The 26,207-nt window shown below is 39.8% G+C and overlaps 1 protein-coding gene across 4 annotated transcripts in view; it reads left to right on the forward strand.

The window, feature by feature from the left end:
• Positions 1 to 5,549: 5,549 nt before the first annotated feature.
• MORC4 (MORC family CW-type zinc finger 4) overlaps positions 5,550 to 26,207 on the forward strand; it is a 52,603-nt gene continuing 31,945 nt past the window's right edge. For 2 of the 4 annotated variants that reach the window (XM_057718409.1, XM_057718408.1), the window contains exons 1-9: positions 5,550 to 5,911; positions 6,032 to 6,104; positions 11,685 to 11,817; positions 17,214 to 17,431; positions 18,210 to 18,357; positions 20,685 to 20,817; positions 21,140 to 21,268; positions 23,977 to 24,096; positions 25,491 to 25,591. In XM_057718409.1, coding sequence (XP_057574392.1) covers positions 5,810 to 5,911; positions 6,032 to 6,104; positions 11,685 to 11,817; positions 17,214 to 17,431; positions 18,210 to 18,357; positions 20,685 to 20,817; positions 21,140 to 21,268; positions 23,977 to 24,096; positions 25,491 to 25,591 — 1,157 coding nt within the window. In that variant the 5' untranslated portion in view covers positions 5,550 to 5,809. The remainder of the gene's footprint in view (positions 5,912 to 6,031; positions 6,105 to 11,684; positions 11,818 to 17,213; positions 17,432 to 18,209; positions 18,358 to 20,684; positions 20,818 to 21,139; positions 21,269 to 23,976; positions 24,097 to 25,490; positions 25,592 to 26,207) is intronic. The other 2 variants (XM_057718410.1, XM_057718411.1) reach the window with 2 other exon arrangements.

Here is a 26,207-nt window from a genome sequence, read left to right on the forward strand (position 1 = left end):
AGTTTAGGACAATTCTGAGGGGCCACGCTGGCTCCAGAGCTCCCCATGTTGTGGCCGCATCACAGTTCAACTTCTTCTTCTGCCCCATCCTGCTTTCTTCACTCCTCACAGGTACTGATCCTGAGAGTGCTCCCCAAAAAACCTCCTGCCTGCAGAGCTCTGTGTCACACTCTATTTCCCTGGGAACACAGCCTGTGATGCTTCCACAAGGTCACAGGCCAACTCAGTAGAGTCAGGACAGGAAACCATGTCTTCTGAATCTCGACCTTTCTACCACACCTGGCTGACCTCCCACACTGATTCCTCTTAGGCTCTCTCTCTATAACATCCACCCAGGGATTTGGGACAAGTGACCTTAGACACTGGGTCAAAGGATGCTAGAAGAAATGCCCCTCGTGCCCCAGGAGTGCCCTGCATGGTAATGAGTACATGCGTGTATCAAACAATTAGCGCTCTTACAGGGTCTTTGGCCAGGAGGAAATGTGTGGTGCCTTCCTGGCTCCTCAGGGCTCCCCCACTTGCCTGGGACAGTGGCTAGGGGAACTCTTACCTGGACCAGGCTGAAATAAAAGAGATCATGTCGATGGCTCAGGGCTTGGAACCCAAGGCCCTGGACAAGGCGAGGCTGGCCTTGAGGACTAAAGCTCTGCCCCAAGACAGAGAGAGGCGTGCTAGGGATTTTCAGAGGGCTGACCACACCCTGCTAATGCAATTCCCGCTCCTCATTTTGCAGCAAGACCCAGGGGTTCACAGCCAGCACCCATGCTATGCCCCCTGGCGGGATCTGCTCACTGGAGTCCTCCCTCACAATGTGCCAGCTGCCGCTGCAGCCTGTTTGGTGGTGAAGTATGTGGAACCTCACATTATGGCCTGTTTACAGCCCTGTGGAGCCACAGTGCTGGAATTTGTATGGGTTCCTTTGCTGCTTTTGTTTATCGCTGTGCAGCGGCAGCGAGGCTCAAAGGAGACCAAACCCTAGCCTTTCAGCAGCAACCTGGGCCCCTCTGGATCGCCCCTCTGACTTGGGGAGCTGGAGAGGGCCTGAGAGGAGGCCTCTGACCCCAGGTGACAATCAGGAGGCCAAGTACTTGGGAAGACGCAAAGCTTTTGTTTAAACACCAAATCCCCCAAGTAGTAAACGGGCCGATACTTAGTGCAGCGTTCACGATGTCCCACAGCAAGCGAGACAGATGGACCACACACCTTAGAAGAAGGCAGTAAGTGGGCATATTTAGAAGTTCCAAGACTTGAGTCAAATAAGAGTGAGGGCCAAACAAGGCTTTCAAAAGTGTTATGCTGGGCCGGGAGGGACAAACGGCAGTGGGTCACTCTGCAGGGACGATTATGGATGCTCGGTCGAGACAGAAGGGCGCTGGTTAAAGCCTCACCAGAATGGACGTTTATTGTCCCTGCTCATTTATCCCCCCCCAGGATGCTACTCTCTATTTACCATTTCCATAACTGCACTTCAGGCTCCCTGGGCTTCTCCACCAACTTCTCCGCCTACTTTGCACTCATTATGATAATTGCACCCACCTGACTTTTGATGGTTACACTCAGCCATAGGGTCTCTGTCTTTTCAGAGCCCTACAATGCCCAATGCCATAGTGAGCCTACTGTAACAGCCTCTCCTCTGGACAGGACTAACCTACAGAGAAGAACCACCACTGAATTTCTTAGTGGTGCCAGTACCCCTTTCAGCAGCATGTTCCTCAGGGCCGTGGTAAATGGTGTATCCTGTGCCTTGCTGTTTGAGTTTTCCAGTTTTTTTCAGTATGTCCACTCCAACATGCTCACTTCTGAATCTTTTCATCCCTTATTCCACTATTTCCATAGCAATGCTGGCATTTCGACCTCACTTAGTGTGGATCATCACGTTTTCTGTACCTCTAGGAGCCATCCTGGTTTGCACCACCTCTTGTGGTCCTTGCCAGGGTATTAAATCCTATTTTCCAAGGGAGTGTTCCCATATTGATAAACTCTCCTTTAGCCAACTTTATAGTGTCCCTCCCTTGATCAAGCACTCTCAGAATCCAATTTTATATGAACTCGTCTAGCTCCTGCCAATCTATGCAGACTAGGTGGTGCAGCTCCTTGGGGCATTCTTACTTTCCTCCCTTATCAAGCCTAGCATGTTGGCGCTGCGTCTTAACCCTTGTTATAGGCCTAGTGGCCAGGAGGGGAAGTGAAGGCATATTTCGTCTTGTGGGGGAGAAGCTCTGCATCATCTCTGAGTAAAAGGTGGGAAGACTATTGATTAGCAGGGAAGTCAGGCCAATTCTACAGGCTCAGAGGGTTCAGGGAAATCTAGGGATTCAAGATTTTGGTGGCATCCATCTAGATATCCCCAAACTGTATGCCAGGGTCCTATTCTTTCCCAGGAAGCATCCTGATTTTGGCACAGCAAACCTGTCTTCTTTGGAAGTTTAAGCTTCTTTGGAGTTCCATAGCCACTGAATTCTATTGGTCTGATAGCTATTTCACCCTACTTCTCAAATACTTGATACATCACACCAGATCATTTGTTCCCTTCTACCAGTATACCATCCCAATTCACCACCTAGTGAAAGTCTTAACAATAATAGGACTGCCACCTTGTGGCAGGGGGCTATCCGTGATCCACCTACCCCTCTATGATGTGGTCCTCCTTGCCAACTGGGCAGTGTGTGATCTAGCTCCTAAATCCTACCCAAGTGCTGGCTTTCCTGGATAACACCCTGTTCCAAGTGTCATAATCTGAGTTCCCCAGGAAGCCGATTCTAACACAGAATGTAGCATGCAAGATGCTTATTAAGAGATGTCTTTCAGAGTAACACCTGTGGAAGGAGTAGGCCTGGGCAGAGAGGGGAGTAGAGCTGCACTGCAGGCCCAACAACAGCCTCAGCCAACCCCGCAGAGAGATCTGGAGTTAGAATGACCCTTCAGAATTATCCCAAGTTGAGCTGAGATGGTCAAGCCTTTACAGCCTTTCTTTGGTCCGTCACTGTGGGCTGCCCCCGAAAACTTTGTGACCTTGAGTGAGGCAACTCTCTGTACCTGAGGCAATCCTTGAAGGGGCTAACAGATGGAGGCATCTTTCCAACAGTGCTCTCTGCCCCTCAGGCAAGAACTCCTTTATTGAAATAGGAAATGGGCTGGCATATCACAGTATTCAACAACAGGCACCCATTCTTTAAGAATGGTCAATTAAAAGTAAAGAATTGAGCATTTACCCTGTCCTTCCGATGTGAATTGTATTTCAGAGTAACCAAATAGCCATGGTTGATGAGGATAAATTCTATACAGAGGGATCCAGTTAATAAATTACAAGAAATGATGAGATTAGTTTATCATTGTTTTGCAACCCTAATAAAATATTGTTTTCAGGCAATGAACATCCACTGATGAAACTACAACATAAAAGATTGATGGGAAACTTCATAGTGGAATGTTCAAGCTGCCTCTGCTTGAAACCACTGATCAATCTGAACACCACTGAGTGTTAGACAGTATGTACTTTCTGATGTGATGCAATAGGAAATACACAGCACCATCTCTGAGCATTCCTGCTTTAAAAAACTTTGTACTGGAATCTAATGAAGACTCTAGAGCCAACTTCTGGTTTATAGCTACGTTAAATTTATTCCTCTAATGAGAGGAGCAACCTAAGTAACAACAAAAATAAGCAAACAGACAAATGAGAATGTAGGACATTCAACAGTACAAGTGACTTGGTTTCTTCAACAACTCAATAGAATGAAGGAAAAAAAAGAGGAGAGACTGTTTTAGATTAAAATAGATTTAAGACACATAACCAAGTACAATGTGTACATCTTGTTTGGATCTAGATTTAAACAAACCAAATGTAAAAAGACATTTTTTGAGATCATTGAGGAAATCAGACTATGGGCAGGATATTAGAGAACATCAAAGAACTGTTATGAATTTTGTTTAGTGTAAAAGTAGCGTTGTGACTATATTTTTTTAGAAAATGTCCTTATTTTTAGAGGACAATGAAGTATATGTGGTAAAATGACATGATGTTTGAAATTTGCTCCAAAGTGTAGAAATAAAAAAAGAATAAAAGAATATATAAAGCAGGTACAGAAAAGTCCTGATAATTTTTTTAAATTTTTTATTGAAACATAGCTGATTTACAATGTGTTAGTTATACTTGTACAGCAAAGTGATTCAATTTTTGAATCTGAATAGTACATATCTGGGAATTCGTGATATCATTCTTTGTACTTTTGGGTATTTAAAAAAATTTTTAAGATGCCAAAAAAAAAAAGAGAGAGAGAAATTCAAAAGTCCCAATGGAGGAAATAATGCTCAAAGGATATAAATATACAATAAAACTTTGAGAAGATATTTAGCTACACTGAAAGGGAAACGCAAAATAAAACAATGAGATAGTATTTTTTATTCAAAAGACGGGCAAAAAGTTAAAAGATCGAAACCATGTAGTGCTATGAATGTGGCAAAATAGCTAACTGCTTCTGGGAGGGCAAGTCGCCTCCATCTTACAGTATTTATTATGAGTAAAATGCACACATGCTATTAGACACAACAATATTCCGTAGAAATAATTGTACCAGAAATTCATGATCTGTACATGAGGATGTCTGAAGCAGCACTTTTTTAATTGGTAAAAAATAAATAAATGGAAAAGAACATGAAATATCACAGAGGAATGGTCAAATAATGGTTCATCTGTACCAGGGAACATTATATTAAAAAAAAAAAAAAAACCCTCTCTTTTCTGTAACAAAAGTGTATGTTTAATAGTAGAAAATTTAGCAAAAGGAAAAAATATGCATAATTCCAGACCTGGAGATATCATCTTGAAATAAATCATTTCAGGTGTTTCTCATTGTAACCCTACAATGTGTGCGTGCGTGTGCGTGCGTGTGCGTGCGTGACGCGCGTGCACATGCATGCACATGTATATATGTATACATGTACTTTTTTCCACTAAAAAAGGTATCACATTACACAATATGCGGTGACCGCCTGTTTCCTTAACTCCCTCATGAATATTTTCCACATGAATAAATTTTCATCCGCAAGCATGGCCTTTAAGAACTGCATAGTATTCCGTTTTAAGGATACTGCATAACGTAACCCATTCCCTACTTTGGGGTATTTAAGTGCATTCCAATTTCTCCTTTTATAAACAGCCTCCCTGCACGCCTGCAAAGCTTTGAAGATGATTTGCCAATTGCCTTCTGGAAAGTTCTGGCTGTTTCTGGAGGCATTTGAGGCAAAATAGTCTGAATGCTTTCCCATCACGCGAGCCTGCTATCTCCCCAGATAGCAAAACTATAGTCTTTAGAACTTGTAAGACTTGTCTTATCCTGCCCGTTAGTCATACCGCCTAACCGGGATTCTGTTCCAGAAATCCCTACACCCTCTCCCTCCCCTCGCCTCATTCCCGCCCCTCCCCACGCGCCCGCCCCCTCCCCCCGCGCTTTCCCGCTCGGCGGCCTGGCCTATGGCAAACGCCAAGAATTAATTAGGGGCGGGGATCAAGGAGCGGCTGTCAGGAGGTCGCCATATTTCCGTACGGCCCCGCGGCCGGCCCGGCAGTCGGCGGGTCGGGAGAGGTGCTGACAGGGCGGGGCCACCGCGCGGCTCTGCCGGCCTCACCCCTCCCGCCCCGGACAGGTGGCTGGAGCGCGCCCCGCCCCCGCCAGCTGCGGGTGGGAGCGAGGGAGGGCCAGTCCCGGACGGCCGCCGCCAGCTGCGAGCGGGAGCGAGCGAGGGCCAGTCCGGGACGGCCGGGCGAGGAGTCCGGCGGCGGCAAACGAGTATCGTGGCGGCCAAAAAAATGCTCCTGTACCGAGGGGCCCCCGCGGGCCCTGGCGCGCCGGGCAGCGCGCTGGCCCGGCCGGGTGGCGGCCCGCAGGCCTTTGGGATCCGCTTGAGCACGGTAGGTCGGGGGCCCGAGGGGGCGGACGCGCGCGCGCGGGCCCCGGGGCTGCGGGGGGCGCGCGGGGAGGGCCCGGCGGGCCGAGGCCTCACGCGGGACGGGACCTTCTCTCGCCCCCAGATGAGCCCTCGCTACCTACAGAGCAACTCCAGCAGCCACACGCGACCCTTCAGTGCCATCGCGGAGCTGCTAGGTGAGTGGCGAGGGCGGGCCTGGCCGCGATGGCCCGAGGCAGCGGTGCCAACGTGGTGCCGCGGACGCGAGAGGAATGTGCGGAGCCGCGCGGGGCGGGCCGGGGCTGGGGTGGGGGCGTCGGGACCGGCCCGGCTCCGCAAGCGGAGGAGGGAGTCGGCTCTGTCGCCGGGGACAAGGTACCGCGGATAAAGCTGAGGAAACAAGGTGTGTCCTAAGAGTTAGGACTCCCGTGTGGTTTTTCTCTCTGGCTCGTGATGTTCCGGGCACTTTAGGATAGCTTAGTTAATAATCAAAGGGAGATGCATAAAAATATGGGGCCCCGAGGCAGCTGGGCTTCACGGGGGCCGGCGACTGACGGAGGGCGCCAAGCTAGCAAAGGGGCATGAAGAAAGGTCTGGAAAACGGAGTTCTTTAACTTTTGGGACCAGAGAGTCTGGGAATGATGGGACATCTCTTAAGAGATGACACGAGTGCATTTGGCTCCCTGCGACTGCGGAGGGCTGGGTCCGCGGTCCACGAGCGCCCTCACACCGCTGGAATGAATACTGAGCACTTAACCTCTCGCTCCACCGATGTTTGCTTTTAAAGCGTTTTCAGTTGATCCCTTGAAGCCAAGTACACCAGCTTTTGCAGTAGTGTGCTAAATACTGTGTGGAAAGCAAAGAAGAAAAACATTCCTGGACAAAATGCAACGGCATACAGAGCAGACTGCAAATGTTTCAGAAACTGAAATTAGGGAGCGATGTTTATGGGGCAAGGTGGCACAGAACAAAATCTTGAAAATGCTTGCAAAGCTCCCCAGATGAGCCCCAGTCTCAACTTAAGCAATGGCTGTGGCCATGCAGTGGGAATTGTCTTGGGCGAGAAGTCAGTGGGCAGCAGGAGGAGATGGTCAGGAGAGTTATTTGGAAGGGTGATGGGGAACTTTGATGATGTTTGACCATAACACAGAATGCTTACAATATGTATGTTCGTTAGAAAGTGAAGTGGAGAAAGCGACATTGGCACGTTTTGAATCCTAGAGAACAGGTACTATATTTTTAAGGTTTGGCACCAAGCCTTGAGGGAAACTCACAGTGGAATGAGAGCTAAGTGCATGTAACTTACAAAAAAGAAAAAAGAGAGGGAAAAGTAACAATTTGCTTAGTGGGAGATGAGAGACAGGAATGTGTTGTTGCCTCACAGCTGCACTATGCAAAAACCATGTGTACCTATGCTGTACTGTGTACTGAACTTTATGGGTGATTTCAAAAGTGTTCCATTTGTAATTTTGAATATATATTTTGTCTTAAGCATTAACGTAAAGAGTCTAAGTCTAGCCTAAGCTGACCGATACAAGTGCAAGTATACGTATGTATTATATATCAACACATACACACACATGCCAGCACACACACATACAAACACACAGATTTTAAAACCAGATCACAACTATTTGTGGTCATACTAATAATAGGGAAAAGGGAGAGCAAAGTGTTCACAGGTAGTCCGATGCTTTCATTTTAGGTTTTCCTTCAATAATTTTCTCCTCCACTTATGCATTAATTTTCTGGTGAACCATTCATTCGATAAATATTTATTGAACACTCACTGTGGGCAAGTCCACGGTGGGGGGGGTACAAAACTGAATACAACATAGGTTCATCTTCTAGTGGGGGAGACAAAGCATGTACAGAAAGTTTATTCTTTGTATAACTGCAAAATAGAAAGTGATATATCAGCAAAGATAGATACATAGGGTGCTGTGGGAGTTCAGAGGAAGGAGGGGTGACTCCCAGCTTACCAGGAAGAGAAGGGTTAGGAAAGGCTTTGGAGAGGAGGTGACATTTGAGCTGAGATTTGAAGGATTGGGACATGTGGGTATGGGTGTGGGGAGGGGAGGGCATTCCAGGCAAAAGGAACAACTGCGTGAACAAAGACATGAAGAATACTGAGTTTACTTGGAGCATGGAGGTCACGAATAGTCGAAACTATAGGTCCTTAGAGAGTTTACATAGAGCTTTCACAAATCCATTTTTAACTATACCTTGGGGTAAATGGCATCGTGATCATAATTATTATTCCCATCCTGCAGATAGGGATACAGAGACTCAGAGAATCTAATTGACTTTTCCAAGATTACATGTTTAGTAGGTGGCAGACCCAGGACTCAAACACAGGTCTTTTTATACCAAGTACCAAGAAGAGAATGAGGTTAGAAAGGTGGGCTGGGACCCAAATGTGACTGGGAGACTTGGGTATTTGGGCTCTTAATCTGCAATTTTCTGAGCAAGGGAATGTCATGATTAGAGCTGTGCTTCAGGAAAGTTAATCTTGCAGCACTGTATAAGATGACTTGGAGAAGAGAGAGACATAGCTACGAAAGACTAGGTAGGAGATTATCAAAATAATCCAGATGAGAGGGAATAATCTCTGTGAACTAAGGAATTGTCAATGGGAATAGAAATATTTAATAGCAAGATGTAAGAGAGCCTAGGGGTGTATAGGGTAAGGGAAAGGGAGGGACAAAAAATGACTTTCAAATTTCAAACTTGCAGTCATTTGAATGCTGACACTTTGTGAGAGAGAGAGAGAAGGAGGGAAGGGAGGGAGGGAGAGAGAGAGACAGAAAACAGAGGAAGAAGAATAGCCTTGTGTCAGAAGATGATGACCTTAATTTTAGACAAGAACGGTTTTAGATACTTGCAGGATGTCTGTAGGGCCGCAGCTTGGCCCTGACAACCTGGCAGGAATCCTCATAGGCCATTCCCCTGGAACAGGAGGGGATGGGAGGAAGTGCTATGTCAGAGCCGTCTCCCACTCGCCATCCTGTCTCTCCAAGGATGCTGTCATGGGACACTTTCTTATTGCCTCCAGGGTTATGATGAGCTATGAAGCTTCAGTTACAATGTTTTTTTAGAAGATCAGGGGTCAGATGCTTAGCGGATAAGATAGAGTCCCTGGGATCTGGTTTCTCGTGCTCTTGCCTAAGTGGTGGGTGAGGGGAGTTAGAGTCCTCCCACTGAGGGTTAGGTTAGGAGAGATAAGACTACTTGGGATCTGGTAGCACATGAGATTGTATGGGCCAGGTTAGGGGATAAAGACATCCCAGGATCTGGTAGTATAGCTCTCACCTAAGTGGTGGGCCGAGGGAGAGGAATAGGGGTACTCTCACTACTCTACCTGTTCATAGGCTAGATGGGCTGGGCCATGGGAGAAGAGTGATTCCCTAGGATTTGATAGCATATGCTATGTGTTGATAAATTTTTGGAAGGTTAAGCGGCAAGAGGCAGGATTGAAACCAGCCACTAGATTGGTGCCTTATTATTATAAGTTCATTTATTGAGACCGACCTGTTATTATTATGATTTCATTTGTTGAGGCCAAGTGGAAGGCCACTTCAAACTGAAAGTAAGTGGAAAGCTGTACTTACTGCTGCCGGCCTGTCTGCTGATCTCTTTTTCCCTGCTGCTCCAGCTGACCCTGGCCTCTGGCATGCCACCTCCCCCCTGTACTCCACCCACTTCCAGCCAAGGAGATAAAATGTCTAGCTGCTCCTGGCAGTTACCTTGTAACTCCTGAAATGCCTGTATTAAAACTCTTCTGTATGTTTCTGTAAAAAAACACCTAGTAAAGTTGGGGCAAAATTTATAGTAAAAAGGAAAAAAATAAAAGTGATTTTGTGAGAGGCCTGCAAGCTGGTTCATTGCATGTACAGTTGTATAAATGCAGAATTGGCATTATGTGTTATATGTTTGAATTGTGAATGTTCATAAAGTGTTAGAAAAAAATTCCTCTATGTCCAAAGTTTTCAAAGTAGAAATGATGTCTTGCTGGTTGACAAGTTAAAGGTATCAGTCTCAATGGCCTTGGCTTTCTGCCAGCAGGAGTGATTGATAGGTTCTAAAACAATTCAGGGCCTGCTTGCCAAGTAATTTCTTGGAACCATGTAGGCAGCTTCGCAATGCTGAATCCTTCTCTCAGTTATAGAAAAAAACCTGCTGCCTCTTATGACAAAGTAAAACACTGTATTTCTGATAAAGCCACTATTGCATGTCAAACGTACAATTCCTGCCAAAAGTTGACCCCCTTGATTTACCACATGACACAAGGCTTGGCCCCACCTAGTGCCTAAAGATTGACTATATCAGACCTTTTAACCCCCTTCTGGGGCTATCAGTGATGCCTTACTGCTGTTAAGACTTTTTGGGTTACAGTCAGTGACAGTTTTATCAGTGACTCTGGCAACACCGTTGTGGCCCTTGAAATTAATCTGTCTTGTTTTATTTGATGGACATTCCACACATTTAAGTGGTTGTAACTGATACTGTTAATTGTGTTACAAAAATTGATATTTTGAATACATGCGATACTTCTCTTGCTTGTAAGGGATGTTCCCAGTAGAGAAATGCCATGATTTGAACAATGGTAGTGAGATGAGTATACAACCAGAACCACACCCGGATCTCTCAGGCCAGCCACATGGTATCAGTAAATCAGTGTAGGATCCCAGGGAAAGGGAAGCATGTGGAAGGGAAGGTCTTTGTTGTGATCAAAGAGCTAGTAAGGACAGGAGTGCTTAAGGAACCTATCCAAAAGATCACACAAACTACCCTCCCACTTGGGCCACTGAGCCCTAATAATGAGACTTTTGTACCACATGTGTCAGTGACTGACAATTATGTAAACAGGCGCCTGTGGCAGAAAGATGTGGCCATTAGACAGTGGCACTCCATGGGGTTGTAGACATGGCACATATGTTAGAATATGGCTATATTTGATGTCCTTGGAGTCTTAAGTAATTAACTCATTGTGAAGACCTAACTCAGAAAGAATCGTGAAACTTTCTGTGTATGTGTAGATATATATATATACACACACACATATTTGCTATTATATAATTGTAGTATATTATATATAATTAATTCTATGTTCTCCATTTAATGAGGGTTAGACAGCCTCACCTTCAAAGACTATTACAGAGTGCCAAAGCAGAATCACTCCTCTAAGCATGCTTGCTACAATCATTGGGATCTAGGCAGGCAGTTAGTGTTCTGGTTTTAACTTTTAACTCTTTCCATGCCTCTTAGGCTGTAAACAGGGATGGTGATAATATCCGTGCTCTTTAATGGAGGAGGTGATGTAAAAAAAAGCAGAAAATAAAATCTTCACAATAAACTCTAATGTGTGTGATATGTATCTGTTTGTACCAAAGTTGAAGATTCAACTCTTCTTCATAACCACCCTTTACTGTATATGTTTGTGAGCAGTAAAGTGGCTAAAAGACAAGAAAGAATAAGGTGAAAATGGAGCAAAATGCTTTGTATATGGAGGAGTTATTTTTCCCACAGTCTCTGAAGTTTGAAGAGAGAAAGCAGATTGTACACCAGTCATTATATGAAATCTAGAAATCAACTTCATAAACCCATCTGCCATCGTACATATTTTTCCCTATACCACTAATGCTCCCTGCTCCCTTCTGGGACATTCACGTGAAGGGAATAAAGGACGGTTTCTATGCCTTAGGGGCTCTGAACTAGAGATTTTAATAGAATATTAGAAAAAGAGATCTAATATCACAGATTTCTACCTTTTGCAGATAATGCTGTAGATCCAGATGTATCCGCCAGGACGGTCTTTATAGATGTTGAGGAGGTCAAGAATAAATCTTGTTTGACCTTTACTGATGATGGATGTGGGATGACACCTCATAAACTACACCGAATGCTCAGGTAAAGATGTCTTCATTCTTTTTCTCCTGTCTTGAGTTCGTGAACTCTATTTAAGGCTTAATTATTTTATTTAATATTTTCCTTTCCCTTTATTCAGTCGACAAATATTTATTGAGCAGCTGTTATGTGTCTATTTCATAACACAGGTTATGAAATAGACACTTTTCTTGCCCTCACAAAACTTAGACTCTAGCTTGCAATTCATAGTCAAGCAATAATCATAACAAAAAATGATAGGTAATGATAGAAAAGTACAGGATGCAATGAGATAACTCATCAGGGGAGTCCAAACTGATCCAGAAGGTCAGGCAAAGCCTCTTAGATGAAGTGATATTTAAGCTGAGATCTAAGGGGTGAGTAGTAGAATTTAATGAGATAAAGGAGCAGGGGGCAAAGGATGAGAATCCAGGCAGAAAGAGCAGCATGAGTGAAGACCTGGAAGTTTTCACTGGTCTGAGACCATCGCCAACTTATATTAACTTAAATTCACTCTTAGATCAGAAGTATTGGCATTGGAACAATTTATGGGTTAGAACCATGAACATGCCTGGGTATAGTCAAGCCCCACAAAAGATAAACAGGACAATCATACACATAATTTTTGAAAGTTTTGCAATAGAACTACAAAGTTAGGAAATTCTCTTTTCTAACTGCTGAAGCTGGTGATACAGATTTCTATTGCCACCAGCAGTTCATTTAATTACTTTAAAAGGTTTGTAGTTAAGAATGTAAGTTTGTATTTTATTATCTTCACATATCACTCAGTGAAAGATGAGTGTTTCCTCAATTCCTTCCTTCTCTTTACCTTTTTTTAGCAAATGAGGTTGATTACTCTCCATGCGGCTTCCTGAACTAGTGTGTGAAGCATGAGTACCAGTGGAGGGGTTCTGTGGAGGAGGGAAAGGGCACCCAAACTATAAAAATGGAAAAAATTCATTTGGTTGTAGTTCTCTTTGAAGGTATTCTAATTCTGTATCCTTGTTTGTAGGGAAATCCCTTTGCTTCATCAAAGAAAAGAAGTGAAAGTTGGGCATAACCAATTATAAATTTGGTTATGTTCTACCACTCAGCAATCTGTGTACCTTATGTCTCAGATCCTCATAATTAGAAGAATATCTGAGGAAAGCTTCTAGAAGTGAGATAAGAATGTGGCCAGTATGTTGGTGAAGGTGTGGAGTTGGCCCTATTTTTAAACTTACAGCCTCACTTTTTATCCCCTAAAATTAATATTTTATATAAAGAAAAATAGGATTTTGGATGGGGTGGAACCAAAATATTTATGTATCTAATTCTGTATGTACTATTTTTTTTTCCCTAAAAAATCACTTATCTTATTGGTTCCTTCCCACCACACCTTATCCCAGTGACTTGGGTGTCAAATAGTGGGCCCAGCAAATCTTACCACCTTCTCTTTTGCCTGTGGAACTACATCTGTGAGACTTGGTGCTTACAATTTCAAGGCAGGAGGAAGGAGGAGGATGGTTTCGAAATAATTGCAACAACTTTTGTTCCAGATTCTTTCAACAAATTTTTACCGAGCACCTATTTGAGAGTCACTGGAGATAAAGTAGTGAACCAGACAGACATGATCCTTATTGTCAAGAGGCTGACAGTTTAGTGGGAAAGATAGAAAATAATTGACTAGTAATACAACTACATAGGTTATTCCACTAGTGGTAAGCGCTATGAAGGAAGAGTATAGTTTCTATGAGAGTATATAGTAGACAGAGCTAATCTAGTCTCTGAAATCAAAAAAGGCTACCATGAAGAAATGACGTTTGAGTTCAGATATGAAGGATGTTTTGTTCCCATAAAACAGGCAGAAACTATAGTAGCCATAAGATTTTTTTGGCATTATCATGGCAAATATGTTTCCCACTAATTTGAGCTGGGCAGTTTTGTTCCTCATATTTAAAAATTAATTTTAGAGAATTTTTAAAAATTTTATTGGACTACAGTTGATTTATAATGTGTTAATTTCTGTTGTACAGCAAAGTGACTCAGTTACACACATATATATTCTTTTCCATGATGGTTTATCACAAGATATTGAATATAGTTCCTTGTGCTCTACAGTAGGACCTTGTTGTCCATCCATTCTATAAATAATAGTTTGCATCTGCTAACCCCAAACTCCCAATACTTCCCTCCCCCCTCCCCCTTGGCAGCCACAAGTCTGTTCAATTTTAGAGAAGTTTTTTAATGCGTCCTGGATTATATATAGTTATATGTGTTGGATTTTATTTCTGATCATATCTTAAAATAAACTTGAATCAGTTAGAAGGTCCCATTTATTTAAAAGAGATTATTTAGTCCAATTCTAACTTCCAGCCAGGGATTCCACTTACCACAATTTGTTTTAAAATAGTTGAACTTTAGAGGTAGCTTTGAAAATTATTATTAAGTATATTAATTTTTCCTTTTGTGGTTTTGGGGCATATTACTTTTTTATTTAGAAAAAAATAGAGGTAATTATGCAAAATTATTAAGCCTAGAGAAATTCTATTTGACCTATAACATTTGTTATAATCTTATTCACATTTTCCAACTCTTTATGCTACTCATATTTTCAGGCTAATAAAATAGTTATGTAACTGAAGCAGCAGTTTCTCCCATAAGTACAGAATCCCATGAAAATCAAGTTAAAAAGAAAAAGCCTGTCACTAAATTCCTTTAAGGTCCACAATTAATTCTCTTTAGCTTATGGGGATAGTGTGTGAACCAACTAGTCTATATATTCAGCTGTCTTTTTCAGCAAGTTGGAAAACCTCTTTTAAAGGTCAAGGAGTAAAAGCAGCCACAGATCCGTGGATTGAAGGTGTTTGCTACTTCTGATCAGAAGTACATTTCCTAGTAGGTCTGGTCTGTTCTTCTAAAGCAACAGTCAGAGAATAACAGTGTGTGCTTAGCATTCTTTCATTATTTTATACTACATATTACATCACCAGTATCTTTAGGGAACAACAGTACCTGGCCTTGTATGTCCATGAATTTGCTAAGGTTTTTTCCATTGATCAGATTCCCAATTTAAATTTACCCCTCTAGATTCTAGAATCTTGACATTTTAAGGAACTCGGGAGCAAGCTGCTATTTTCCTGGATTCTACTCAAAGAGCCCCCTTGGTGTGTAAACACAAGAGGATAGAATAAGACTTAGTGAAGAGAAACCATCTGTCTAAGCCAAGATATCTCTGTGGAAAGTTAGTGAGCTATACCAAACTATATAAGATTCATTCCTACGATTCTGTTATTTATTGTGAAGGCTTTTGTATTAGGTAGTTATTTGATTCATATCTGGCATCTATTCTGCTATTTTCAGTTAAATAGAATACCTAATATGGGAATGCAAGTGGAATAAAAGAACACACAGGGAGAGTTAAGGGTGACATAACAACAACAACATACTGAGCTTCCAGCTCATCTCATTATTCTCATCCTTTTCCATTTCTGGTTCTGGCCCTGCCCCACTACTTATCTTCTCAACCTTATATAGTCATTTAGTCTCCCCAAACAATAACACAATGAAAGTTTATACTTACACAGGGAAAAAGAGACGATAAATTGCAGAACAGGCAGGAAAGGTAAGGAATTTAAGGGAGTAATATAGTCTCCCTATTTTCACCACTTTCCCTTGACCACCTAATTGCAGCTTTGGTGGCATTAGAGAAGGTTAAAGTCCAAATAACCTTATAGATCCATATCACGTGGTAGATGAGATCACTGTTTATGAAGAGCCCTGAGTTTTAGATATGACATTAGATCTGAAGTAGAGGTAGAGGATAGTACATGACAGTTCTCAGAATGACTTCTAGAGTTAGTTTAAAATTAAAGTTCGAGTACTACTTTTTAATATATTGTACATATAGTATATTATTTAATCCTTCTAATGACCCTATTGTTTTTAGGTAATTCTTTCACGGGAGAAGGAATGCCTGAATCTTACCAACTCCTTTAAGTTTATTTCCTGGAATGCTAAGGCCCATAAACTGCAGAAGCTCAATCTCTTTTGGTATTTTCAAAGGAACTACCGTTCCTAGAAATTACCTTTTTATGTGGTTGGATTTATTTGTTGGATACACAAAGCTCCTGTAAAGTGTCTCCTCTAGAGGGATGCAATAGTATTATCATATAACACTTTGAAATAGAAAATTAAAAGGTGGTTCCCCCCTGCTCAGGAAGTAAACACAAACCCTGGCCACCAGAAAGTAGAAATCAGGCACTTCAACCCAATTAGAAGAATAAGAGCCAAGGCCAAGCCGCTCAGCCATGGCAGGTAGAACATATATTTTATTGATGTTGGAGAAGTATCTAATCTGTGTATACAGAATCCTTCCTTAGACTGTAAACCATGAGGGCAAGAACCACGTCTCTTTTATTAACATTGTGTCTGCAGTGCTTAGCATGACGCACAGCGCATAGTAGGTACTCAGTAAATATTTATTGAATGAATGGTAGTGTACAATACTGTAAACTTAGTCCATCTAGAGAGAACTAATCCTTAAAAAATTAGTTTTATTTGTAATGAGAGAAGATACACAAAGACAGTAGTCATTTTCTAGATTTCATATCTTTAATTTTTTTTTTTTTTGGTTCGGTCATTTTGTTGTGTGTTTGAATGGAAAATATACGAAAAGGAAAGGATCTGCCTCCCAGATTAAGCTGATCTTAAGGGGCTACAGAGATTGTTGAGGTGGCTCAGTGAAAGGCCCTTAATAAAACAAGAGAGACTTTATACTGCAGCTGTTTGCTGATATTCAGAGGCAGAACTACCTATTTTTATCCCTTGGCCACATTCCAATGAACTGTCCCAGCAGATGGAGCAGAGGGTAAGAATTGGAAGTGTTATCCTTTGAGTGAATAGTTGAAATTGTCAAGATATATAACCTCTGACTTTCAGATTTCTAGAGAGAGATATAACCAGGTTAGGGATGCCTAGCCCAGTACCTCTGACTAGTGCCAGTGCCAGTATCTGGTACTCTTATTATCCTCTCTAGGGTGTACTTTGAGATAACCACCCTTTTCTTCTTCCTCTAACTTTTCTATTAGCAATCAGAGCTGTTTTATCTAGACAAGAAAGGCAGCTGCCCCATGGCATTCTCCAGTTCTCTCTGTTAGTGAAAAGAGGCCGCCTTTACGTTTATAAAGTATGACTCTAATGTAGTGGAAGTGTTTATGTATACACAAACCACACAGGGAAATCAGTCCCATTACCCCATAGTTATTTCCTATGTTTTTAACTTAATTTTGCCCAGAAATACCAAAAGGAAGAAAAAAGGAAGGACTTTTTACAAGTGTTCTTTTGTAAGCCAAACATTCTGCCTACCTATCTTAGGATGCTTTTTACCTTTCTGATTTCTTTTTTTTTTTTCTGATTTCTTTTTTCTTGTGTAATTGCAGCTTTGGCTTTACAGATAAAGTAATAAAGAAGAGCCAGTGTCCCATCGGGGTCTTTGGTAATGGTTTCAAGTCAGGCTCCATGCGGCTAGGAAAGGACGCTCTTGTCTTCACCAAGAATGGGGGTACTCTCACTGTTGGACTCTTATCACAGACCTATCTGGAATGTGTCCAGGCACAAGCAGTTATTGTTCCAATTGTTCCATTCAACCAGCAAAACAATATCCTTTCTGGAAATGGAAAATGTTAGTGAAAATGTTAGTTAAAAGTTAGTCTAATCTGACTATTTCGATAGAAACCGCTTTCTTCAGGTCAAATCTAGCTATCAAAAGTTTTCATATTTAAAGAGGTATTCAGATGTCTTAAATTTAACTGGAATTTCACCCTATTAAATATTTTTAAAATAAATGGATCATTGACAGATGCTTAGAATTATATTGCAGTTTTCATTGTTACGCCATTTGATGTATACACTCTCTCTCCCCTCCTACCACTCCTATGGTAAAGTTCCCTGGGGCCTTCTCTTTTTTTACCCCCCCCAAGGGTAGATACATTTGCGTCACTCTCCTAAAAACATACTATTACATACTATTCATCAGCTTATCTGACAGCTGAATAGCTCATTTTTCTATACCTGGACAAGCTATTATTTCTGTTAGACACCAGGTTGTCTTTACGCAGGCAGTATAGCAATAAAGTTTGAATTCATTGCTTCCAAAGAGTCTAAAATTTCAGCCTCTGATCTATTTCTTAAGTATAGGACTGTCTTAATTTACATTGTATCTTTGAAGCTATATTCTGCAGGGGTAACTGATTTTGATATTTGTCTCTACAACCTTTCTGCATTTCCCCCCTTTCCTTTCTTCTGTAGCAGTAATACCCATGCTTTATATCTGTATGTCTATATTTTGTCTAAACACACAACCCAAAAGGCAGATCCTCCTGACTGATAACATCCACTTAAGATATTAATTTTTCTTTGACTATACTTGGTTTTACAAAAAATGATTATTACTGAGGATTCCTTGCCCAGCCTAGAAGCCATCTTGAACTATTCAATTTTCAACAGTGAAAATGACCTGCTGTCCCAGTTTGATGCCATCCCAGGCAAAAAAGGCACTCGTGTTCTCATTTGGAACATTCGCAGGTATAGTATTCTAAGAGTGATAGATTCTAATAAGCAAAAGCAGTATGATGAAGCATATTTTAATAAATCTCTCGAGAAGCAGAGTAGATAAATTTTGATACATGTTTATATATCATTCCATAACTTTCCTTAACTTTCTTAGAACCACGGCTCTGTTTGAGACAGTGCTTCTTATTGGTAAAACGGGGAGCTTGATAAGGTGGAGACCTGCATGCATGTCCTGAAGCTATTGCTGTCAAGACAGTTCAACATTATTCTAAAATGTTCAGAATCCATTATAAATATCTATTTTATATTCACGGGCACTGTTTTGAGATAGCTCAGTGATAGTTATTTGACCTATTTGACGGTGAAAATGAAGTAAGGAAAAGAGAAATTAGGGTAACAAAGCAGAAAACGATCTTTAAATAATAAGGACCTCTGTATTAGTGTTTTCAGAGTAGCTGGATTAGAAGTAGAAAAATCTTTGAAGCAGATACATTTAAACTATAATGAAGCTGGCTTCAGGTCATGTATTTAGAGCTAATAAAATAACCTAGAAATACTTTAGGATTTGTCATTTGTTTAACCTTGTCGTATTAAATGGAATACAGTGCCCACTGAAACCTAAAAATCTTTAATATAAAATAGAGGTGTTACTCTTATTTACAGAACAGAGTATCAGATATATTTATTCTTTTTCTCCATAGGTTGAGTATTTTGCCTCATTTCTTAGTTGAGTAAAACTTAGATAAAAACCATTCTGTTTCATATAGAAATTACTCTCAATTAAAAAGAAAAAAAAGTAAGGTAATTTACATTTTCCTGTGTCCTACTGGGAAAACCTTAAGTAATATAATTTATATCATAAAGGATCATTTTCATGAGGCATTTCCAGTGATTTAAACACATTAAGCAGACTTTTTTCTTTGTATATTGTTTCTCAGTTGTATGGTACTAGGTGTTATGTAAATACAAGATTCCATGGTCAAATAACTTTGGAAAAAGCTGGCTTAAACAAAGGTTACCATGTTGCTTTGTTGCAGGACTTCTCAGAGGCTTTAATATGCTAATGTTATTTCAAAATACATTGAAAATGTTTGAGAGCATTATAGCATACAGTGTTGCCCAATTTCAAAAAAATTGCTTCTCCAGACCTCCTTTCCTTGGATGGTAAATGGTGAGCACCAGGGAGGACAGGGAATCTCCTCAGAGTACATGTATTAGAGTGGGGTAGGGTAGCAAGAATCAGGATTAGCCTGAAAAATACAGAATATACTATTATAGTGACATGAGCTTTATACAAGATACGTATCATAGTGGCTCTGGTTCAGCCCTGAAGAAGGAGCTACATTTTCAACACAGCAGCTCTGAGCTTCTGAAGCCTCACATTGAGGGAGGTATCCCTAGAGCTTGAGGTGGCTCTGGAAGACAGGAATTGTTTCTCAATTTTATTTGATGATACAGGCTTTATTTATGTCTTTATTTCTTATTTGAGAGTATCTTGGGGGACTACTGTTCCACAGAACAAATTTGGGGAACTGTTGTTCTGATATATCTTTTTTTCTCTGTAACCCATCATTTGTTTTGAGTTTTTTCCAGTAACAAAGATGGGTTTTCAAACAAACAAACAAACAAAAACAAAACAAAATAAAACAAGATGGGTCTTGTCTTTTTCCCCTGGCAGTTGTTAGTGATGTAGCCCGGGGTCTTGGAATGGACCATATTTAAGTGACCCAAAGGGATTATGAGAAGAAGAAAGGTCCTTAGGAAAAGAATATGAGTACTATTATATTTAAATGATAATTCCATAAATGATATTCTAGAAGACTAACAAGTATATGCTGTTTCTATCACAACCTTTTTTTTTTTCCTTCTAAGAAATAGAATTAGATCTGGGGAAATCTTATTAGTCCTTACACTGTTGCTGAAGTTAGAAAGAGTAGGTTTTGATTCATCTATTTATTCATTTGAGGGAAATGATGTTGAATGACCTACCCAACAATACCCAGAAAGTTGGAATCTGTTTTAAGATCCTGCCTCGAGGATAGCTGACATCCATTTGATTTTTCAAATCACAGACATTCCCACCTTTCTTTTTTTTTTCCCTTCTGTACTTGGTATCACACCTCTATGAAACATAGTAGATTTGTTTAGACTGGAAATACCCTTAAATATTGTGTGATCTTCAAAGCAAGTAATGTGTAGTTCCTTTGAACTGGTAGTCAGGGAAAGAAATAGGTATCTGAGTTTTTGGCTCATGTTGTTTCTTTTCTCTTGGGTTCCTAGTGCATTTTTGTCCTTTGGAGCCAGTTTTTGTTAGATTGGTACTTGTCTCTTTTACCCAGAAATAAAGATGGAAAGTCTGAGTTGGACTTTGATACAGATCAGTATGATATCCTGGTATCAGACTTTGGCACAGAAGAAAAAGAGACTGGTGGCATCACCTCTGAGCTGCCAGAAACAGAGTATTCTTTACGGGTGAGTAAGAGTGGTTTTTCTTCAACAGTGAGAGGTAAGATGTCCTGTAACATGAAAATATTATAGAACAAGATCTCACTTTAGTTATATAAAGATGACAACCTTTTAACCCTATGCTAGGATTCCTTTTCACTGTCTCCACTGAAACAGTGTAGCTAATGTAGTCAGACACACTTAATGTGGTAGTTGATGTAGAGTAACAAGGTATGGAAACTAAGCCAAATCTTTGCCCAGATTAGATCTCAGTTGCCAGCAGTGTTTTATGGGGATGTCAGTCGAATTGGCAATGTTGTGTAATAACTTTCCCTTCACTGTTCCATAGGCATTTTGTGGCATTCTATATATGAAGCCACGAATGAAAATTTTTCTGCGTCAAAAGAAGGTGACTACCCAGATGATTGCCAAGAGCCTGGCCAATGTAGGATATGATATATATAAACCTACCTTCACAGTATCCTTACAACTACGTGAAGCTGACCTCTTTATTTCAGGATTCGATTTCCAAGTTGGCACAGAAAAACAGAAACCTTTCTTTTTCTAATTCAAAAATGTGTGTTATAGTACAAACCCTATTTTCGTGTATTCTAAGAAGGTATTTCTTAAATGGCAATCTATGCACCAGTTTTATCAGAAATCAACTGGAAATTATTAAAATAATACAGCATCCTGAGACTTTAGACATTCTGGTTCAGTAGATTCTGAAATCTCTTTTTTAATAAGAAATATTTATTTAAAAATCCTCAGTTGATTCTAATGAACAGTCAAGTTTGAGAATCTCTACTGTAAGGAATGATTCACACTGTTTGGTTTGTACTGGAATTTTGTTATATATATATTACATTGGTTGAAATAAGCAAAATGTTGACTAGAACTTGTTAATCTTTTGGACACACTATGATTTTTGCTGTAACAAGTCCAGACTTATGTTAATAAAAGTTAGGAGATTAGAAATTAAAAGTTGATTTTCTAGGGTGAGATAAATCTTCAACAGATTTGACATGGATTTCCTGGTTACTTCTCATAATGGCAGCCACTCAGAGAAGTAATTACTCATTTTCACTTCTACCCCCTATTGCCCTGGGAAAGGATTTCAAACACTTGAGAAAATCTTAAGATGAGCTATGGAAATTAGGTTCATCTTTGTTGATGGATTTGGGGGTCAAAAAAGTCTTTGAAAGTGTGAGAGTTCATAAGTAGTTACCAAGAATTGCTCTTGTAATTTATTTTCTAGTAATAAGCTCAGCTCCTGGCCTAAGAAACATGTTCACACTCTATTTGCTTTATCAAAGGCATTATCTAGCTTATTTTGGCTTTCTTCCTCTGACCAAAAATTAGAAAATGCAGTTCCCTTAAATAGCCATATGGTTGTTCATAAGCAGATTGATTTTTTCCTTTTGGAGAACACAACCCTTGTCTACTGTGAAAGTTTTTCGTTTTTTTTTAAGCCCTAAGCAAACCCAACTTAACAAAGCTAGAGCTAACATTGTTAGCATCTGTAGGTAAATTAGTTATAATATCACTGTATGTAGCTAGGATCTTAGTGCCATAGGTTTAACAGAGCCAGTCTAAAGAAGTGCTTTTCAACTACTGTTTCAGGATATACTACATTTCTACCTCCAGCTTCTTTCTTCTGTGGGTTTCTGTCAGGGTAACTCCTATGCATGCATTCTGTATGTACCTCAGCTCTTCTCAGTCTCCCTTCCCATTAAACTAGTTACCTTCCCCTGTTAGAACTTGGGCTAAACGAATTCACCATAGGTATGAGTGAAATGAAACCGCTAATAAAATTTCCCCTAAGGTCACTGAGAAAAGATTACTGATGCTGACTTATGTATTCCTCAGTTTTCAAAGGCTTCTTTTCTCCTCTTGTTCTTTCTCCTTATACTGATTTGCGGAACCTCCTACCCCAGAGTACTTCCACCCCATAATTTAGAATTTAAAAGTACACAACAGAAAGAATTCAATAATCTTTATCTTAAAAATGTTAATTTTATGGTGTAGTATTTTGTTTTTTTGTTTGGGGCAGTTTTACCCTGTTTTATTTTTGTATTGGAATAAGGTCTTATTTAAGGTTTGATTTTAGCTTCTGGAGCCCAGAATATTATATGTTCTGAGCCAAACATTACTGTGTTGTGTACCTACTTGTATCATGTCTTCATCTCATACCTGACCCATTTGTCACATGGATTTGATGCAAGTAGCTATTACTTAGAGGGGTTAATGGAGTTCAGTTTTTGAAAAAGTAACAAAAATAAATTTTCGTTTAACTCATTTGGACATGAAGATGTCTTAGTATTTGTTTTAATGAAAGTCTCAGTTTCTCTGTCTCCTTTATCTTTCTCACTCTCTTACCTTGGTTTTTAAATCAAAATAGGATTTAAAAACTCATGATTTATTCATGTTTTATGTATAATAATTAGCTCTATTTAATTTATCCAAGCTTGTTAACTTCTTCCCATGAAATACATTTACAACAGGACAGTTTATTGTCCTTTACCTTTAAAAGTGATTTTATTCTTCATGTTTTCACTTTCATTGTGTTCTGTATGATTAGCTGGACGTACCTTATGGCTTATGATTGTGAATTTGTGTTGTACCATGTATGTTATGTAGTGGCACATTAAGCATTAGCAAGGGTTAAGAAACATTTTGTGATTTATGAATTTTTACATCACTGATGGTATTTTGGTATATTTTCTTGTAGTCTTTTCTATGTATATATTTATAATACATATTTTAGATGATACTTGTTATTATATCCTGAACATTTCCTAATGTTTCCAAATGTTTTTCAAAGACATAATTTTAAGAGCTGCATAACAGACCATGTGAATATACCAACATTTATTTAGTCATTCCCTTATTGTCAAACATTTAAATTATTTTTTTGGCCATTACAAATCAGTAATAAATTTCTGTAACTCATAAACCTTTATGGTCTCCTCTGACTGTTTCTGTAGGATGAATTCCTGTAACAGAATAACTTGGTCAAAGGTTAAGAATAGTTTTAAAGCTATTGCGACAGATTTTTTAAATGCCTTCTAGAAAGGTTGTACCAGTTTACATACAAAGGTGTTTGATGTTTTTTGCTATAATGTAGTGCAAAATTTTGTGTGCTAAAGCCCCTGGTGTTTGTCTCCTTAATGATTTTCTTCTCAGAATAAGCAGGTGAAAATAACTTTTGGGTTCTCTTGCAAGAATAATAACCAGTTTGGAGTAATGATGTATCATAACAACCGCCTCATAAAGTCTTTTGAGAAGGTGGGATGCCAGGTGAAGGTGAGTAGTTAATGTTTCTTTGTCATAGAAGTCTAAAAAGAGTAGGAAGAGGATTTAAATTTTGCAAAAGGAATAGACTAATGAATGGCTTTGTATTCCCATCTTGAGATGGTTGTTAAATCTGATCCTGGAATTCTGTGTTACCAGTGAGCCGTCTTGTGTTCAGAAGTTCTTCTTATTCTTCATAGATGTTAATCGACCCAGGAACTTTACTGAATGCATTTTCTAGGTAGCTGTTAATAAGTAGAATTAGAGCACCAGCAACTCTGCGATACGTATACGTTTATTAATGTTTGAGGTAGCTCTTTCCATTTTCTTGGGGAGACAGTAAGGCATAGTGGAAGATGCATAAAATTTAGGGTTTATGACCAGGATTTGAGGCCTGGCTTTTCCATCTGAAAGCCATGTAACCTTGGCTACAGTGTTTAATTTCTTTGAGGCTCAATTTCCTTACCTGTAAAATGAAAACAATAGTAATTTTACGTGCTCTACGTACCTTACAATTTACAGGGTTGAGAGATTTAAATGGGATATATTATGCGAAAGTACTCTATAACCAAACTATACAAATATAACCATCATCTTAAAATTTTAATGACAATTTAAAGTAGTAATATCTACAAATATCTCGTTCATTCCTATTTTACAGATAAGATTGCTAAAGCACGAAGAATGATAAACTGCTTTATATTACACAGTAGGACAAAGTTACATATGGCCCAGGAGAGCTAGTTTTCAGCCTATATTGCTTTTCATTGTTATATCATCGTCATACAACTTGTTTGTGTACCAGTCTAATTACACTTTGACTCAGTTCCTTTCATTAAAGTATACAAAAATGATACAAAAATTATTTTAAATCCAAAAATTTTGTGTATCAACTTGTAATTAATAATCACTGCAAGTCTGACTCTCTTTAGTAGTTGTTTGGTGGCCTACATATATAAAAATTGTTGAATAGAGTGTGATGATTATATAGCATCCTTAAATTTTTTTTTAAATGGAGTTTGGTTTTAGTTCCCTAGAACAGGAGTATATAACCTTGACTTTTTTTTAGCATTGTCATTCTTTGTTCAAATGAAATCTTATGGCAATCCCATAATATAAAACAGATGAAAGTGGAGGTAGTGTGGGTGAAGTAGAGATGGCTATTAATCCCTGGAAAATCCTAGGAAATCTATGGATCACAGTTTGAAAATCTCTGCCCTAAAATTTGCCAGAGGTTCCAGTGCATTGTAATACTTTGCAGTCTGTTGGAGTTTCTCTAGATATTACTGGCCTCTCCTTGCCCGTGAACATTGTGTAACCTTTCTGTTATTGTTTAGAATCAAAAGGAAGTGCCTCCAGGCAGTCAACAGTAATGTAAGTGTTGAAATTAATATTTTTCTTCTAAGCCAACTCATGGAGAAGGTGTGGGAGTAATTGGAGTCATTGAGTGCAATTTCTTAAAACCTGCCTACAACAAACAAGACTTTGAGTACACCAAGGAGTACCGGTGAGTCACTCTCAACCTGAGGTGTTTCTGATGGTTTGTTCAGATACGATTCTATTTTCTGAAAGCTCTAAAATCATCTCTAAAAACCAGCCAGATAAGTTACCTGAGAATTCCTTCAAATTTTTTTCCAAGATTAGAGATAAAATGATTTGATTTTTAAATTAAAAGCTCACTGATACATGATGTATGGCGCCCAATTGAAATAAACCTTAACTTTAAAAATTAGGGAAAGAGCATAAGGGTCATTTAGTAAAATACTTATGGTGAAACAAAGAACCTTGGAATTGATATTAATGAAAAGAGATGAGTGGATCTGAAGTTATTGAATATTTTGGGAGAAAAGCAGCAGTTTGAAGTTTGTTCCAAAAGATTTCCTTGAAGCCAGTGAACAGATTGAGAGGAAAGTATTGGAGCAGCATGAAAAAGGTGTGTTTTCATGGAAGCATCTAGATTTAATAGATAGGACCAATAAAGAATCAGAAAGGAACTTGACATTGAGGCTGAACTGGCAAGGATATTTTTAGGAGACAAGGGGGTTGTTAAAGCCAGGATATAATAGTTTGTTTTAAAGCTTGTGGGGAGGGGTGGATCATACATTCCTTCTTTCTTCAAGTAT

The sequence above is a fragment of the Hippopotamus amphibius genome, chromosome X (assembly GCF_030028045.1).
Source record: "Hippopotamus amphibius kiboko isolate mHipAmp2 chromosome X, mHipAmp2.hap2, whole genome shotgun sequence".
NCBI lineage: Eukaryota > Metazoa > Chordata > Mammalia > Artiodactyla > Hippopotamidae > Hippopotamus > Hippopotamus amphibius.